The 19,551-nt window shown below is 38.4% G+C and overlaps 1 protein-coding gene across 1 annotated transcript; it reads right to left on the reverse strand.

The window, feature by feature from the left end:
- Nucleotides 1-1,515: 1,515 nt before the first annotated feature.
- Nucleotides 1,516-15,631, reverse strand: pip4k2ca (phosphatidylinositol-5-phosphate 4-kinase, type II, gamma a). The gene is made up of 10 exons (XM_042409851.1): nucleotides 15,136-15,631; nucleotides 12,298-12,395; nucleotides 11,593-11,689; nucleotides 10,624-10,773; nucleotides 5,616-5,762; nucleotides 5,476-5,514; nucleotides 5,275-5,388; nucleotides 3,596-3,860; nucleotides 2,204-2,307; nucleotides 1,516-1,986 (listed from the first exon to the last, which is right to left on the reverse strand). The coding sequence occupies exons 1-10, from the start codon at nucleotides 15,292-15,294 to the stop codon at nucleotides 1,906-1,908; spliced, it is 1,254 nt and encodes a 417-aa protein (XP_042265785.1). The 5' UTR covers nucleotides 15,295-15,631; the 3' UTR covers nucleotides 1,516-1,905.
- Between the last annotated feature and the right edge of the window lie 3,920 nt (nucleotides 15,632-19,551).

Raw genomic sequence — 19,551 nt, forward strand, 5'->3', positions numbered from 1 at the left:
TTGAATGCTGTTATCATGTCACTGCGTTAAGGCTAAACTGCACAAGCTACTGAAATGTAGTGTTACTGTCAAAAAAAACAAAACAAAAGATGTTTAACACAGTACCCTGGTTATCACTAAATCTGAAATATCATTACAATAACACACAGACAATAGTTCATATAGTTCTAATGCTATATTGTTTTCCTAAGTCTTATCCTATCACAATGATTCACATAGCGCACATTAGCTATTTTAATGCACAAATCTCTACACCCATGTTCAAAATGTCCACAGTAATGATGGATGGGCTCATTTTTCAGGGAATTGTTTTGATGTTGAATTCCACATCGACGTGTGACGTATATCATTAGAAAAAAAAAAAAAAAAAAAAAAAGGCAGGACTGATCCTAAAATTTGGACCAGCCACTTCCTTAATGCGGATCCAGCTCTGGTGGTCACGTGGGTGAAGGAAATGCTCCAAGGTCAGCGCCCCCCCCACCCACCCCCCGTCCCCCGTCCCCCCGTCCCCCCTCCCTCACCCCACATTCTCTGTACTGAGAGATGCAGGTCTGGCAACAGTGTTTACAGGCTAAAACATCTGATATGCTTTCCATTTTAAATACCACATATTTACTATTTCAGTATTTAAAGAAATGTAGAAGAGATTCAGTATTTTTGATCCATTCAAATTGTGTCTCTCTGTCACTACGGAGTTGATTTGATTGTATTTTAAGTGCAAATCCTGCTCCGATAAAGCTTTGATCCCACACATTTGGCACACTAAACATTCAAATGGCCTGTTTCTACTGATAAATAACATTAATCTCTCAACTGTACTGTCGAGACTACCGTTATTTTTTAAACACCCATCTTTATTTAAGATTATTCTAGTATGTAAGGATTAGTCCCACATGTTAGGAAATACGCTTATTCGCTTTCTTTGCAGAGAGTTAGATGAGAAGATTGATATCACTCTCATGTTTGTACGGTAAATATGAAGCTACATCCGGGAGACAATTAGCTTAGCTTAGCATAGAGACTGGAAACGGGGGGAAACTGCTAGCCTGGTTCTGTGTGAAGGTTAAAATAAATCTGCAGGACCTCTAAAGTTCACCAATAAAGACGATATAACTTCTTTGTTTATTCTGTACAAGAAACGAAGATTAAAAATGAGAAGTTGTGGTTTTAGAAGGTGTTAGCCTGGTGCAGTGACTTCTAGCGCCAACACATAACTCCCAGTAAAACCTCAACTTGTCATTTTCACACATGTATGAATTAAACAAACAAGATATAATGTGTTATTAAGTGAGCTTTACAGGTGCTGGTAGGTATATTTTTCTGTCTTTATCTTCAACAGAGCCAAGCTAGCTGTGTCCCCTTGTTTTCAGTCTTTATGGTAAGCTAAGCTAAGCTAAGCTAAGCTAAGCTAAGCTAAGCTAAGCTAAGCTAACCGTCTCCTGGATGTAGCTTCATATTTAACGTACAGACACGAGAGCGGTATCAATCTTCTCATCTAACTCTCAGCAAGAACATGATAAAACCTACTTCCCAAAATGTTAAACTCCTCATTTAAGGAAAAAAAAAAAAGAAAGAAAAATAATGATATTTGATCTAGCACTGATCTGGTCTAACACTTTGAACACTGATCAACAGCAGTTTGTTTCCAAGTACCCCATCGCTCCCGAGTTATTCCGTTAAGAGTGCTTAATATCTACAAGAAATACACCTTAATTCTTAAAAATAAATATATGCATCAGAAGTAGTACATTATATTGCTACAGCGTCAGTCGTCTCGCCTCAGATCACCAAAAATTTTTTTTTTTATATGATCTGCATGTGCATACTATTTTTGGTCAATGGTAAAATAGGCTTTCAGCTCTCAGTAAGTTGGATCGACTTGTGGGAGTGTTCATAAGCCGAGTGTTATGCAAAAATGTTTGAGATGAAGTCGCGGAATCGTTTGGCGTACTGCTCGGGGTGGACTGTGGAGATTTCGGCGCCAGCCTGCAGCAGAAAGGGAAGAAGAAGAAGAAGGAGAAGGAGAAGAAGAGGGCAAAAAAAGGTCATCAGCATCATCCGTATGCATCGTACATTACCATGACATGACATCAGAGCAGACATCAAACGCTTTTAACCCTCAGCGCAGGTACGACTGAATGTTTTGAACAACTGACAGAGGCCCCTCCACCTCTCTTTTCCTTCCTCTGGTGTTTTTACTCACCCCGTGTTTGACAGTTTTTGCTGCGTGAGCGGCTTTCTTCTTGGTGTCGTACTGAGTAAGTACGTCAATCAGGCCCATGAAGTAGACCTCCCTCTGAGGGGCTCCTGAGATGAAAGGAAGAGAACAATCAGGGTTATTTTATTGGGGGTTTTTTTTTCCCTGACGGCGGCAGTGACAGGCCTCATATAATAATCATCAACCCGAAAGCTCAAAGCTTAAAAAATGAATATCTATTATTTTTCCGGATGACCTAGATGATGATGATGATGATGATGATGATGGAGCTGAAATGATAACACGCAGAGAAACATTCAAGACAAACACATACTGTCTTTCTGCAATCAGTTTGAGGCAGTAAACAATATTCTTGTGATGAAATGCAGATGAAATAGTGGATTAGTTTATAATAATTTAAACAATAATTGATTAATCATTTAAATCATTTATCAAGCAAAAAAGTCCCAATAAATGTAGGATTCAGCTTCTAGATTTGCTGTTTCTCTCTGCTGCAACTATTAGTCGATCGTCAGGATATTAATCGACAATTATTTTAATAATCGAATGATCGTTTTAGTCATTTTGTTAAGAAAAAAAAGGACAAATATTTGCTGGTTGCAGCTTCTCAAGTGTGAGAAATTGAAGCTTTTTTGAGTCACACATGATAGTTAACTGAATTTCTTTGGATTGTAGACTGTTGATCAGACAAAACGAGACAATTAAAATCAATTAATCAATAATGAAAATAATGGTTACTTGCAGCCCTACAACATACAGTGCACTCTTCTCACACAACATTAAACATTTTGGAAAAAGTTAGATGAGAAGATTCATTCAACTCTCATTTTTGTCTGCTGTCTATATATATGAAGCTACAACCAGCAGCTGGTTAGCTTAGCTTAGCATAAAGACTGGAAACAGCTAGCCTGACTCTGTAAAAAGCTTCAGCAGACCTACTGAAACATGTCTTTTAAAATTAAACAGTTTGTACATTTCGGGGAAATCGCTTTAGTGTGCATCATCGATATTCTCGACTAATTCATGAGAATAAGGGTATTTTCCTGTAATGTGTGTTGAGCTTCCTCCAACTTCAATTATTTTGCTTTTACAGGAAGTGCAGGTGGTGACAGCTGTCACTTCCTGTTTCCCATCAAATTCATTTTGATAACGTAAGAGCAGTGGTCCCATCGTTACCAGAATGATGTTCACACACACAATAAAAATGAACACAGTGTGGTGTATTGTGAAACTGGAGGTTATGACCAGGCCATCTGTGGTTTGCTTACGTGACCAAAGAAGCAACATTGAATTTTATGATATTTATGGTAAAAGGTGATAAAGGAGAAAAAGGAAACAAAAACCTCTTTCCAGACATTACAGTTCGGTTATATTCACCTGGGCAGCTCCCGACCGCGTACACGTCCACGTAGGGGTCGAACTCCCCGGGCCCCAGAGGTTTGCAGCAGGACATGTAACCGGCGATTCCCTCCGGAGAGGTGCCGTAAGAGCCCACCGTCGGACCCGCTGCCAGGCCGTTCTCCGCCTCCTGTTCTTCCTCGTTGGAAACCTCCTCGCCTTCCTCCTCCTCCCGTTCGGCTCGGCCCACGTCGTGGATACCCAGCAGCAGGCTGTAGTCCATGATCTTCAGCTTCACCAGGAACTGGAGGGAAAAATGGGACATTTTACAGATGATGTTTAACTCTAAGAGGAAGTGCTATTAAATTAACTGCAAAATAAACAGAAACAATTATCATTTAAGCTGTTTTTTCTTCCTTCATCTTCTCAAATGTGACGATTTACTGCTTTTCTGTGTTTTCTATGATAGAAAACTGAATATCTTCCAGTTTTCAGCTGTTGATCAGACAACAAAAGCAATCTGAATATGTCGACTTGTGCTACAGGAACTTCTGATGAGTATTTTTCACATTTTTCTGACCAAACAAAGAGCAGATAATCACTACATTAACTGATAATGAAAATGACTATTACGTAAAGCCCTAATATTAACTTGACGATGGGAACATGCTGTGATTTTTGTCTATTTCCACAACAGTCAGAGTTTTGACATCCTCTTATTTCTGACTCATGTTAGTGTCAATTTTTCTTGTGAAAACTCACCACAGGACGCACGGAAAACGCTGAATGAGGATTTATTTGAAGTTACATTAAGCCTGACGACTTGATGTTGTATTCGTAAACTGTAACACACACATTACTCTATCTCACACAGACCTGAATACACATTAGAGCTACAATTAATCTGCAACTGTTTTGATAATCGATTAATCATTTGGAGTCATTTAAAAAAAAAAACAACAACAAATATTCTTTGGTTTGAGCTTCTTAAATGTGAATATTTTCTGCTCTTTTTATTCATCTACGACAGTAAACTCAGTATCTTTGGGTTGTGGACTGTTGGTCCGGACAGAAAGACATGATGATCAACATTTTTCACCATCTTACAAACCAAATGATTATTCATCGGTGATGAAAATAATGGTTAGTTGTTGCCCTTATACACATCATTCATGTTATAAACAGTCAAAAGATTGTTTTAATTAATAAACTTGTTTGCAGTTGTTTCCCCTACATATTAGCACCATGTTTTTAAGGTATTTTTATGGCTACGTGCAATAAAAACACAAATAACTAAAATATAAGTTCCTGCATTCAAGCACTTAAGAACAGCAAGTATATACATAACCTTAGCACCTGTAATACTCTTCAAAATATACTTTAATATATACTAAACATAAACTGCATGAACCTACATAATGTTAGAACATATACAGCATGTGATTACAACATAAAACAAATATCATTATGTGTCTAAATGGCTCTTTAAAAATAGTTGCAGATGAATGTTTTATGGATGGATTTCATTAATTCAGCTCTAGTTTATGTTTTAATACACAAATTGATTTTACATCCTTCCTCTCGCTGCCAAAATGGCAACACAGGATTGTTTCCTCCCCCGGTGAGCTGATGCTGCCGCTGTGTGGTTGAGGTGAGCAACAACAACAGCAGCGGCGGCAGCAGCAGGGTGTCAACATTTAAAAGAAATTCTCACCCACCTCCACGTCTCTGTTGAGTTTCTCCATGAACTTCTCCTTCTGCTCCTCGGTCACGTACACCTTCTGCATGTTGTTCCTGAAGTCCATGTCTTTGAAGGTGGGAAGCTCTTTCCCCTTAGAGATAAATTAAAAAAAACATCTTTAGTGGGATAAAAGAGGAGGAAGTCAGCTGATGGATAGTAGACGAGAGGTTCTTTTTACCCTTTCTTTGTCACTTGCTTCACGAGCCACCAGAGAGCCCTGCGAAAAAAAAACAAACAGAAATAAAACGGACACCTGTAGGACTTCCACATTGTTTTGTTCACCAGTGATGAGAAGCGATGCGGTTAGTTCCTCCTCACCTTCAGGTCGTACTTCCTGTGTACCACCAGTCTGTGGCTGAACATGTTCCTCATGACGATCAGGTACGTCTCCTCGCTCTCCACGCTGACCCGGTACATGCCCAGGAACTGAGGCAGCAGGGTGCTGCCGTGACATTTCACTATGTGCTGCAGGGAGGAAACACAAAACAGTGAATTTGCATGGCGGGGGAGCAGAAAGCGGAGTCTCGATGTTAAAAATGTCAGAGCGGTGAGAGAGGAGACGCGTTAACGGATGAAACATGAATATATGATGTAGGTGTACAGGCTTATTCAGGTTAGACTTTTAGCTGTGCTCAACACTCACAGTTAAAATAGACGCTCACTTCAGACTGACCTCATTCACCGTCCCCTGAAACTCACTGAGCAGGATGTTAAAAGACATCGCTCTGCATGTCTGAACGCTGTTTTATATATCGATCGATTTAGCAGCCTCTACTTGTCATGTGCGTGTGTGTGTTTGTGTTACATCCCTCTGCTGAATCTCAGCACTGACAGGTGAGAAGAAGTAGTCGGTGACTACACGGACGTCAGAGGACGCAGGGCAGCTTAAAACCTGTCCAGGCAACAGTGAACGATGCAGTAGTACACTCAGGGAATTGTGCAAAACAATTTTCTTCCTCTTACTGTTAAACTGTGTTCAGCACACACCAAACTAGGGCTGTGAGTCATGATTATCTTCATTGTTGGTTCATCTGCTGATTCATGTTTCAATCACTCAATTAACTGTTTATGAAATATCAAAAAAAGTAGTGAAAAATACCTGAAAAAATGTTGTTGGACCAACAACCCAAAACACAAGTATATTCATTATATTTTAATCAGACAAATTGATTAATCAACTAACCCTTGCAGCACTAAACTAAACTGAATGACAGCAGCATACCCTGACACTATAAATGGTGCACAATCTGTAATCAAATGTAAACACTGTAGCCTGCGCGAGGCGATACCACAAAATACTGATATTTGTTTAAAGGTAAAAGGTCCCTTTCAGACCTCCTGCAACAGCCCATGTTACAGTATAATAAGAGACAACTTAATGGTCATATTATATGTACAGGAATGTGATGAAGTGACTTGATATGTGAGGTATCTGATTTATTGGATTTCAACCTGTTTATTATATCCATGAATGATTTGCTGATTGACTTCCTAAAGAATGCACTCTGTCGTTATATAAATCATTATATTAATACATACTGTCATTATACAATTATATATATGCTGCCAGTCATTCTGACTCATCCCTATATCATTCATTATGAGTAGCTGAAAAAGACTTAAGATGCCAATTTTCCATCTATACTTCATGTATGTGAGTGTTACTGATTCATGTGTTGCCTTTAGAAGCTGTCGGACAATTATGACGACACATAAAATGTCATATTTGGATCAAAAGTTTGAAAAGCTGCTCTAAAGACGTCCTTAAGCCACAGATAAACTCCTGAGTGGATATGTATTGGCTCTGTTTAAACAGCTTTCTGGAGTCCGCTTGGAGGACGCGTTCCACACATGCTCAGTAGATCGGCGTCTACAGGAAGACGGCATTGTGATGTCACAGCAAATCGGAGGTACGCGGATGTCCGCACAGAGCCTACGCGTACACCCTGTGATAGAGAAGCTTTACACCTGCCAAAAAAATAAAACTTAACCCCCCAAAACAGTCTTGAGAATTCATCCAAATAAAGCCAAAAAGCTGCAACAAGTACAACAACAACAACAAAGCCTTCTACAGACATTTTGAAACTAAATGTCGACAAGAAAACTGCGACCTGCAAACTCATGTCACGATCTACGAAGGAAAACAATGAGTTCATTCAGCGCCAAGTGAGTTAAAAAACCCCTCTGAAAAACAGAGCTGCCATTTTCCTCGTCTCCCTCCCCGTTTTATGTAGGCTGCGTAACCACAGGCTACACATTCCAATAAGAGCTCAAAGCAGCCAAAAGTTTACTCACTGGCATGTTTGCCTGAAGTGAGACCCAGTTTTTTCAGAGTGTCCACCATAGACTGTATAAAAATAACTCAAATAATAATATAACTCCGCCATAATGAAATAAAAACCTGATAGAAACTAAATCAGGTGAAAGTGTGACCTCCTTCTTATCTCATCCTACAAACGTACTCCACTATTTACATGAACACAGATGAGCTGATAGGAACATTTGAATATCGTCAACAAAGCTAACAACGATATGAGAGAGTGTTTGTTCTGCGCTCTGCGGCACTGCGACTGTAACCACGGAAAGAGAGTCGAACAACCTCGGCTAACCTTGATGATGATGATGACAAGCAGGTTTTAAGCTACAGGAAGGTGTGAGGTCAGGGTTGGTGTGTCAGAGAGAGAGAGAGAGGGTTTGTTGGATGTAGACGTGACTCATCTGATGTTTTTTAATGTTAAAGTTGCTGATGATTGTTTGTTTGAATGTTGTTGACGTCTGAGTGACTTTGTTGATTGGTGTTGGGCCGGTTTTCTTCAGCTAAATACCAAAACTAACTAAGTAACTGATGTAAAAAAATAATAAGAAGGGACTCAAACGCAGGTTTCATTTACAGGAGGGGAATTACAATGATTTTACTTTATGAGTAAGCATTTAGGAGACTTTCTGTTTCATCACTTGGTATTTTTCCACTGTCTTCAGTGAACAAGAGCAAAGACAGTAAGTTAATATAACAAATAAACACAGTATGACACTTCTTAGTGAGTCCTGAGTGGTGATGAAGGACTTACAGATACTTTATACCTTCAGTTAAAGCTCTGTTAAACAAATGTTATACGATAGTTGTGTCACTTGCTTTTGAATTATACTGACTATTGATACTGATATATTATTTTGATTGTGTTGGTTTTTGTACCCTTAAATTGTTGTTGATGTTGTGGTGCACGATGCCGTCCTTCATTGTAATGTTGACAACACTTTACTTATAGTCCGCTTTATTTAGCAGTTATTAACAATATATTAACAGTTAATAAATGATTTATAACTCACTAGAATGTAGTTATAAGCAGATATATGTTTATTAATGTATTGTCAATCCTCTGGTGGGCACCATGAGGTAGATGCTGGTGTATAAATCCATAATGAATGACAATATAATAAAGTAAAACACAGTTATAATAATGTAAATTATGTCTTGTAATGAACTGTAGACAAATACTGTACATAAATTAAGACTTTCAAATGTCTTTATATCTGCTTAAAACTACATTATAGTATGTAAAAACGAGGAATGCAACTAACTATTATTATTATTATTGATTAATCTGTCTTCGCATCCTCAAATGTCTCAATCAAAAGTCCACAACCAAAAAATATTCAGTCTAAATAAAACAGAAAATTGTTACATTTGAGAAGTTGGAGCCAGAGAATTTATATTTGGGCATTTTTTTCTTTAAATATTAATCAAGATAAGTAATTGACTATATATATATTAGTAGCAACTGAAATAGTTGGCGATTAATAAATAAACCTTTTATTAAATGTTTACAGTATATACATAAATTCTAAATAGTGGGACTTTCAGTAAAGCCTTACTGTAATGTCTTTTGTTGTATACGTTGTATTCGTCTGACAGTTACAGATAATTAACAAAACTGAGTTTAGTGTCTTGCTCAAGGACACTTCAGCAGGGCAGACAGATGTTTTCCATCCTGGGGTTGAATACGAGTCCGTCCTCTTACTCACGACACCGTTCTGCTGCCGGCGGCCAGAAGTAATATCATCATATTTAGGTCAACTTCCCTCACTTACGGCAGAAAAAAAAAAAAAAAAAATTTCCCCCAGGAAGTTCTCATTTAGGAACTCTATGACAAAACCCTCTCCGGGGTTTTTTTTTTTTTTTTTTTCCAGCCACTAAAAGGTCCAAAGAAAGGTTACAGAGAGAATATAAGTGGGACACACAGCAGCACAGATGTGAAGCTTCATACACAGTTCAGTACAGCAGTCGGGAGGTGACTGATCCTGGTTCTGTGTGTGTAGACGTTACTGCGTCTGGAGACCCGACGGACGACGAGCTTCCTATGAATGACTGAATGAGAGGAAGGCAGATCGAGATGCTGATGGGAAGTTTTATTTATAGCCTGAGTTTCACTGCAGGATCAAACAGAAATAACCGGGACTTACTCCAAAATTCATGTCACCTATTTATTAACGCTGTTCCTTATCTCACATCAACAAGCTGGAAACTATAAAAATCTATATTTTTCTTGTCGTAAACAAATCGTATGAAAAGACAAAAACCAACAAGTAATTGATCCTAACAAGTCATATATGTCTCGTTCAAGAATCATTATAAACACATCAATGTGCCACATTAGCTGCATTTCCATCCATCTGTTTTTATTCGTAGTTTTAATTTGCTCATAATAAATAAAACCTGAGTGTCAAAGCTGAAAATTCAAAAAATAATCTTGCAGAAATGTTTTTTCATTTGGCTGAGGTTGTATTGAGAAAAGCAAAATGCAACAAGTGCACTGGAAACAGATTAAATCATGATGTACATGAAGCTCGTAACTACACCGTCCTCTTCCCGTTGTCCTCATGACACAAACAGAGACGTCAGGCGCCCACTTCTTCTTCTGAAACGATTTAATGTCCTCGACTGGAAAACTAGATGAACCGTCTCCAAATATTACAAAAAAAAAGGCAGTGGATGGAATTTTCTTTTGTTAATATTATGAAAGTTTGGTTCAAATTTGCGTTACATTTGGATGGAAACGTAGCTACTGTTGCACTGAGGGTCGCTGTAGTTTACTACCCCGACTAGTCAATCCCACATACAACAAACACTCACTGAAGCATCAAATATGTATTATTCCACAACTAATTTATAAAGATGCATATCTTCAGTAGGAACAATGGCCTCGGGCCTGAGTGCACAGACAGGCAGGAAGAAGATGGAAACTAAAGAGACAGACTGACACGATGCTGATTTAAGTGTTTCGTTGGAGTTTTGCCAGAACATATCTAGAGTATATCCAGATCTTACCTGATGATACTCAGACAGGATGCTGTGCATGTCTGCGACGTCCTCGCTGGAGATTTGCTTGACGACCAGCGTACGGTCGTAGGAGTTGAGGAGCAGACCCTCTCCCTGGTCTTCTACGCTCCTCATCGGTGGGCTGCGGGTCAACGACACCTGGGAGGTTTAAGACGGAGAGCGCACACGGGTCAGCGTTGAGACCGTCTGACTTAATCTATTGCATTTAATACATTTTACAACATTTTCTCAAACCCAGTGGACTAGATTATCTCTGTAGGGGGGGGTAGGGTGCTACACCAGTAGCGACTACAGCCACAATTACCTTCTATCCTCCACTCAACTCCCAAATTGAAGTCTAGTTCAGAGAGACACGTGCAGCTGTTTCCTGTTACTGAGTTTCACCAGTTGACTCGTTAACTGTCAACTCTCACAACAAAAGGAAAAAAAGTCAAAAATAAACTTTTTACGAGACCAAGATCCTGCCGGCTCGTCAGTCAGTGTCACGTTACAGTTGATTCTGTCTTTGCTGGTCTACGCGTTTATAAAGCCGAACTGATTTTATGTGCAGCGGGCGACGAGTATTTAACACCGCTGCAGATACCGGCCGCTTTCATACTGTAACAAACAACCTCATATACATTTCAGTTAGTTTGCAAACTGTTGGAGTTAATAATTAAATTACAGCTAAATAATTCTTATATTTAATACTAAGCTATACTCAGGTGGTGAGTATAGCTTAGCATGGTTTTCCTGCAGAATATCAGTGTCTTTAAATGCTGTTCAGAGCGATAACTTATTATTATGAAGGAGGAGGGGATTTATTATCATTTATTACCCATCTCTCCCTGTAATATTAATCTTAGTCTGAATAACACATGATTATCTACTACATTTAATTAGGAATGGCACACCCTGAGATGATTTTGACCTTCTTAAGATGCACCTGACACCTGAAAATAACCTCACATCACATACCTGATAGTCCAGATCCTCGATACCGAAGCGCTCCCTTAGATTTCGGAAGACCTGAGGACAGTATTCTTTAAACTTGAAATGTCCTGGGAGATTTTCTCTGTAAAGAGACGAGGAGGAGGGAGGAGACTGAGAGGAAGCTGACTGAAAGCACATTTATTTATCATTTTTGTTCCTGTTTAAAAATCCCATGAAAAAAAAACAACAAAAAAACCAAAACCAACATTGTGTTAGTCCGTATCTCGATACTTTCCGGCTTCCTCAGCCTGTCTGGGCTCTAAAACCAAGCCCACGTTACACAAACAGGAGGGTAGAGGACATTTTTTGGGGACTATTTTCAGCTGCGGATGCTTAAAGATGTGCTCATTGATACAACTACGGAGCTTTAAGACACAGAGGAGGAAGATATAATCAGGCTTTAGACACTAACACAACACTAAATATGATTAATTGTTGGTTTCGGTGTTAGATGGGATTTGTTGACAATAAGAAAAATATAAAATCCATCAGGCTCTTCAGTCTGACAGACTTCAGGAATTTGTCATCTATCTCTTCTGTAAGTTTATCATAACAACAGATAACTGCTGCTGATTTTATCAATCAGGAACAAGTTTCTCCAAAGCTTCCGACAAGACGGCGTTTGTTCCAGATCTCAGATTCATGTCAGTTTCAGTTTCTCGGTTCGGACTTCTCTAACAGGTTTCTTACTTGTTGAAGAGGTGGTTGTTCACTTTGATCTTGGTGTTTGCTTTGAAGTCGTCAGGCAGCAACATGACGGGAACAGGCACCTGGTTGAGATCGTTGATCTGCACACAGAAGGATTCATGTACTGGTTACTTTCATGATTGATTATTTGGTGGATTAGAGGACATGTGCATCAGTGTTCACGATTTCCTAAACCAAAAGTGAGGTCATCAAGCGTAGAACTGCAACGATTAATAGATTAGTCGATCGACAAGATATCTTAATCATTTCGATCCCTTTTTAAACAAATATGACAAAAAAAAATGATGGTTTCAGGTTCTCAAATTTGAGAATTTGCTGCTTTTCTTTGTCATATTTTACAGAAAACTGGGTTTAGGATTGTTGTTTGGACAAAATATGACATCTGATGATGCCATTCTAGATGTCTAGTAAATTATAATGGACGTTTTTCACTGGTTTTATGTTTTATAAACACGAACGATTGATCGAAAAAGTCCTGTTTAGTCCAACCGACAGTACGAAACATAAAGACATTTAGTTTTCTTTAATGTAAGAAGGGGATAGGTAGCAAATCCACATTCAAAAATTACATCAAACAATTACAAAAATGATCGCCATTTAATTTTCTGTCAATCAACTGAATTTTTCATCAGCTGATCGTTGCAGGTCCAGTCTGAAACATTTTTAGAAGCAACAGAATTTGAATGAGCTTCACCGCCGACACTCTGACTGAAACTACTGTCGGTCGAAACAAACGTCTCTCAAACACTTGAGAGCACAGATTATGTTACACTTGTCATGCTGCATTCTTTCACCCATCACATTCAATGAAAAGATAAGAAGTTTCAGCAGCTTTAACCTTGAAAGGATTTGTTACATGGTCACGCTTGTGTTTTGATACCTGTTACCATATTTGGTAAAAACGTGGAGTCCGTAGTATTTTAAAAAGCATTTTAATAGCTGTTAACAAGAATTATTTTGAGCCTATTATGTTCAGATCTGGTCACAAATTTTAAAAACTGTGTTACAGAAACTGGCAGCAGTGGTGGAAAGTAATTAGGTGCATTTGATGCTACTTTATACTTCCACTCAACTACATTTATTTGACAACTTAAGTTACTTTTCAGATGAAGATTTGACACAATGGATACTATAACAAGCTTTTAAAATACAACACATTGTTAAAGATGAAACCAGTGTGTAGTCGGGGTCACGTTTCAGATGTCTATGAGTTGTTAACAGCTCCACCAAATAGTGACTTTTCCCTCTAAACTTCTCACATGCTTTCATTTCAATAAATATTCAAATGATCCAATATTTCAGCAAAAATCAAAGATTAGAGAGAAAGTCCAAAAACTGAAAACAGATTTGTGTATCAGAACTTTGTTTTTTCTTCTTTCCTCTCCCATTAATCATCTCACGACCCCTCAGATTTATCTGCTGACCATTTGGAGGGGCCCGACCCCTAAGTTGAGAACCACTGGACTAAACTAGCTAACTGTATATAAAGTAGTGTAAACTAGCTCCACCTCCAGCAGCTACAACAGTAACATGCTGCTCTAACACTGATGATTCATTATTAATAATCTAATGGTGTCATATATAACTGTAATACTCATAATACTTATGTACTTTTACTTTAAGTCTCCCTCCACTCAAAACTGGGTTTTCATCTTGTTCCTACAGTTGGATGTTTGAGCTTCATTGTGCAGAATGATGTATAAGTATCATTTGTGACATCACAACTAGTTTGGAAGTCAATTCTGGTCCAATATTCAACTTACACAAGTGTGATGTGGAGACTTGAAGCCTCCAGTGCACAAACACTGAGAATGGACTTTACAGTGAAGTAGGAGACTTCTTGTGTCCAAAAGTTAAACTTCTGAAATGAAATATATTTGCATATTTATAGATTCTGGAGTTTTTAATAAGGGAGAAGGAGGAGATGGAATTCTAAGGATTTTACCAAGATAAGTGAACTATTTTAGTGGAAAAAACATATGAGAAGCATTATTTATATACATTGTAAAACATGTCTGGAGGGGATCTTTAAGTAGGACTTTCCATGCAGGACTTTTACTTGTAAATGGAGTGTTTTTACATTGCTGTACTGGTACTACAGTAAAGAATCAGAGTACTTCATCCACCACTGGTCTGCAGCTTCCAAACCATCAAACCTGTTGATGTTGGGTCAAAGTGTTGTCACAGAATCTGACAGATCACTGATTTGGCTGCAACACCCTGTAACGCCCTATAACACCCTACAAACCCCCATCAACGCCCTATAACACCCTGTAACACCATATAACACCCTAGAAACACCCTATAATACCCTGTGACACCCTCAACTCTCTGGAGATGTTACCCACCTGCCAGCAGGCACTGTGTCTCACCTGCTAACGCTGTTGCTAACTGGGTAACGTTATGCTACATTCCCACAGCACAGATACAGTAGCGTCAAAGCGTTGTCACAGAATCTGACAGGTCACATATTTGGCTGTAACACCCAGTAACACCCTGTAATACCCTAACCTCTCTGGAGATGTTACCTACCTGACAACAGGCACTGTCTCTCATCTGCTAACGCTAACCGGGTAAGCTACATTTACACAGTACAGATACAGTAGCGTCAAAGCGTTGTCACAGCACCTGACAGGTTACATATTTGGCTGTAACACCCTGTAACGCCCTCACCTCTCTAGAGATGTTACCTACCTGACAGCAGGCACTGTCTCTCACCTGCTAACGCTAACTGGTTATGCTACATTCCCACGGCACACATATACAGTACACTGTGGTTCACATTAGCATTCACTGCAGCGTTAGCTTGCTGTGACTCACCGAGTGATTGACGCCCCACATAAAGACGCTGAGGACGGGGTCGCTGGCTCGAAACACTTTCACCTTCTGCTGGACGAAATGTTTCTTTTTCGTTTTAGTCTTGGGCGCCAGGATCACCATGGGACTGGAGGTGGCCGCCGAGTTACTGAGGGCAGCCATGACCGTAGACAGGCTCTCCTCGTCCCCGTACAGAGAGCTGGTGTGAGCGGTGACACTTCTTCTTCTTCCTCCTCCTCCTCCTGATGGCCGCCGTTAGTTACTGAGCTAAAACTAGCCTTACCGTCCCTCCTCTCCGCTCCTCCCCGGTTCTCTCACACACCGACACGGCGACGACAAACCAAAGGTCACCTGCCGAGCTCCGCAGGTGTTTCACTGACGCTGTTTTTTCTAAAGCGCGACACGAGCGAACAGGATGAACCATTAGCTAACTTCAACCATGCATGACTTCGTATTTCCAAAATGATCGCTGACAGCACATCACCGCCCCCTCGAGCCCACCCCCTGTTATTATACACCACGTGGTGAGGTTATGATTGACAGGTAGCAGGAACCAAATAAAACGATACTAATGCATCACGTGACTCTCGGGGTGGGCGGGTACATCGCTCAGACGTGGTGCGTTTAATGCTCGGAATTATCAGTTCTCAACCTCCACCGCATAAGTTATTGGACTAAAAGAGTCAGAGAAGTATCCTTTAATATTTTTATCCAACTAATCATTATTTGCAGAAACTCAAGAAAGATATTGATGTAAGTTGTAGCTTTTGTGGGGAGCTCAGAGAAACGCTGGTACATTTATTCAATTCAGTTCAATTTCATTTCAAAAGGGCTTTATCGGCCTGGGAAACACGTTTACATTGTCAAAGCAAGTGTGCAATAAAAACAACGAAAAAAATGAACATAAACAGAAGAATTGTGATTTTGCTGTTAAGAAAATACAGATATGTAAAAAAATAACTTGAAATAAAATAGAAAAATGTAACTTGCAGTTAAAGAATATAAATAAAAATAAACGAGAACTATATAAACACTGCAACAATTTTTTGTTTGTTTTGTATTTGTTTGTCCTTTACGAATGTATTTAAAGATATTTGTTCTGTGTATATGCACCATAAGTATGTCTACGTACAGAGATCAGCACAGTGCAGATGGTCAGTGCAGGAATATGCAGGTGATTGACAGTCTTCATGGTGGTTGTATTCAATTCCATGTATTTTAGTCCACAGTTGTTTTGTATGTGTAGTCATCCACATACAAAACAACTGTGGGGTAAATTGTCACGATTTATTGCTGATCATATCTACTCTCACTTTACATTACTTTGTAAAAACTATTATGACAAAGAAGAAAAAGAAGAAAGACTAGGAAAACACTCCAAATTGACTTTTTAATTTCCAGGTGGCAATCCCCATTTCCCATCCCAACATTGATGTCTCTCAATCCCATACTTACAGTAAAAATATCTGGAAAAGAAATCCATTTTGGTATTACAGATTACACATGGACAATAACATATAACACAAATGTTGTAAAAAGAAAAATAAACACACAAAAGAACCAGAATTACCTCTCCACTCATGAGTGCACCTAACTCTCATTGCCTTCAGCCAAACTGACCATCTCTCTGTAAATTGTGTATTCTGTAAACTCAGCATAAAAGTTATTTTTTCCAGTGAGTAAATCTCTGTAATTACAGATTGCCACCTGTCAGAGGTCGGAGGTTCCTTCTTGAGCCAGTTCAGTGTTATTGCTTTTTTGGCAGCTGCCAGCAGTAAGTGCAATAAATATGTCTTCTCTCTGTCTTTAAAATTACATTTAGGCGTACTCCTCCTCCCTTGCTGAAAAATCCAGAATTTATGAATATGCAAACGTTGTTCATTTCAAAAGTTTAACTACAGACACAACATGTCTTTCTGAGAAGTCTGTTCTCAGTATATGTGTCCTGGAAGTTTCAAGCTTCCACATACTAGTGTAAGTTGCATTGGACCAATCCTACTCATAGGTACATGTCTTAAACTCAGGTCTTAGGGAAGCACAGGAAGTGTCATTCTGCATATACATCATCTGCACAGTGAAGCTCAAACATACAAGTGAAGTAACAAAAGAACAACTAATTTTGAGTGGAAGAGGGTTTTAAACAGAGTAGCTTATAAAAAAAAGGATAAAGGCAGTGAACCTGATGGCAAAGTTATTGAACTAAGTTATCTTTGATAGAGATAAAAAAAAAACAAAAAAACTTTGTTGGTTCAAACCTTGCAACTGTGTTTAAGCCTCTTATATATGTATTATGTATAACCTAGAGGGGGTTTTAACCTCTAGGGGGCAATGAGATCCCAAAACAAAGTCACAACATCACCAAGTACCAGTGGTGGAAGAAGCATCTTTATTTAAGTAAAAGTTGAAATACTGCAGTCTAGAAATACTCCAATACAAGTAAAAGTCCTGAATTCAAAGTGTTACTTAAGTAAACCTGCAGAAATATAAGCAGTGATTTGTACTTAAAACATCAAAAGTAAAAGTACTCATTATGCAGACTGGCTTCTCTAAATGTGTTATATTTAGGGCTGCGTATCGTTTAAAAAATTACAATAACAGTACCAATACCAGTACCATTAAAGTGATACCAATACCAGTAGAGTACTTCATTCTGTACTCGTCATGTGAATGGAAGCATTCAGTTGCATAAAATTCCACCATTGCTCCCCATCCAAATGATTTTTACACAAATACGTTTTGAAAGAGTTAAAATTGTTGACATATTTAATAAATAACTGTATTGAAGTATTATCATCACAGACTGTATGTGTTGTAGCTGCTGTGGTTGTGGGCCAATCACACGTCACATTAAACCGAAGAAGGCTTGCAGTGATTGGCTGTGAGACAAAAACCTACAAATAGTCATTTTTGGGTACAAAAATGATCAAATGCAGGTATCGTTTGACTGGAGAAGTTTCAATACCACTTGGTACTGGGTTATTTCAGTCGATACCTTAAAGGTATTGAGAACCGATACCCAGCCCCAGTTATATTATTATGTTATATTGTTTGTTTAAATACATGTAAGATGATTTTAATGCTGTAGTTCATCAATGTGGAGCCAATTATAGATACTTTGGGTAGATTAATAGTAATAGAACTGCATCATTTTATATAAATGTTTTTTATAATATTTATAATAATACACTTTATTATATAGCAAATCTCACACACTAATGCAGCTCGAAGTGCATCACAAATGTTAAAAAAAAGAAAAGAGCAGACAATTTAAACAACAGTTAGAATATTAAAACATATTATTTTATGTAAAATCTCACAATATTACCCTGTAAAATGTGGTGGACAAGAAGTACAAAGTAGCATAAATATGGAAATTTAGTGATGATATTAGAAATATTACTCACTGCAGCTTTAAAGATATTCAACAACTCTGGAGCGTTAACAGATTAGCAGATTGTTTGCAACTCTACCTACTCTACTTCTACTTTACAATTCACATTCATGCATTGATCACTGTACTCAGAAGTGTAAATATGATGTTATAAAATGAAGAATGATAAATTAATGCTCTGTGCCGCTTTGACATGATGAGATGCAGGGGCGGAGTGGGAAAATGAGAATCAGCCTGAGACCTTTGACTTACACCAGCCTACTAAAACTCTCCTGGAAGAACACCATGCAGCCCAAGTCACACTTTTCAAGAATTACATAGTAGATTAAATTACTGTAACTATGATAATAACACCCTGTGCAATGTTATATAAGTATAATAATTTATATAATTTTGTAATGTTATAATTATTGTTTGCACTGTCAGATCAGATTCTAAGGTGATTTTATAACTGCAGTTTATAAAGTTGTGAGGTGGACGACATTAAGAAGCACCTTTGGATAATAAATCCACAACTTCAACAACAAAGTACAGTCTCAGTCTTCTGCAGCGAGCTAAACACACCTCCAGTAAAGGTTAAAGACAGCAGGTTGCCTTTGAAGTTTTTACTGGAAGCAATTGTGAAACCAGTGTTGGACAAAAATACCACAAACAACAGTCAGACTAAAGTTATTGTAAAAATGAATTAATGCAGTAAGGAAACTGCATTCACAAAAGTATAAGTCAACAGTCAGGAGCCCAAATGAACACTGACACATGTTTTTCTTGTTGTAATCGTTCCTCCTGTTCATACTGACCATTAGAAGATCCCTTCATAATGCACTTAGAATGTAAGTGATGGAGGACAAAATCCACAGTCCTCCTTCTGTGCAAAAATGTATTTAAAAGTTTATCTGAAGCTAATATGAAGCTTCAGCGTCCAAATTAGTCAAATCAAGTCAATATCACTCAGAGTTACAGGCTGTTTGTGCCTCTTTTTGTTAATATTCTTCCACTGCAGCTGAACAGGAAAATACTGTCCGTTGAGA

The sequence above is a fragment of the Thunnus maccoyii genome, chromosome 4 (genome assembly GCF_910596095.1).
Source record: "Thunnus maccoyii chromosome 4, fThuMac1.1, whole genome shotgun sequence".
NCBI classification, from domain to species: domain Eukaryota; kingdom Metazoa; phylum Chordata; class Actinopteri; order Scombriformes; family Scombridae; genus Thunnus; species Thunnus maccoyii.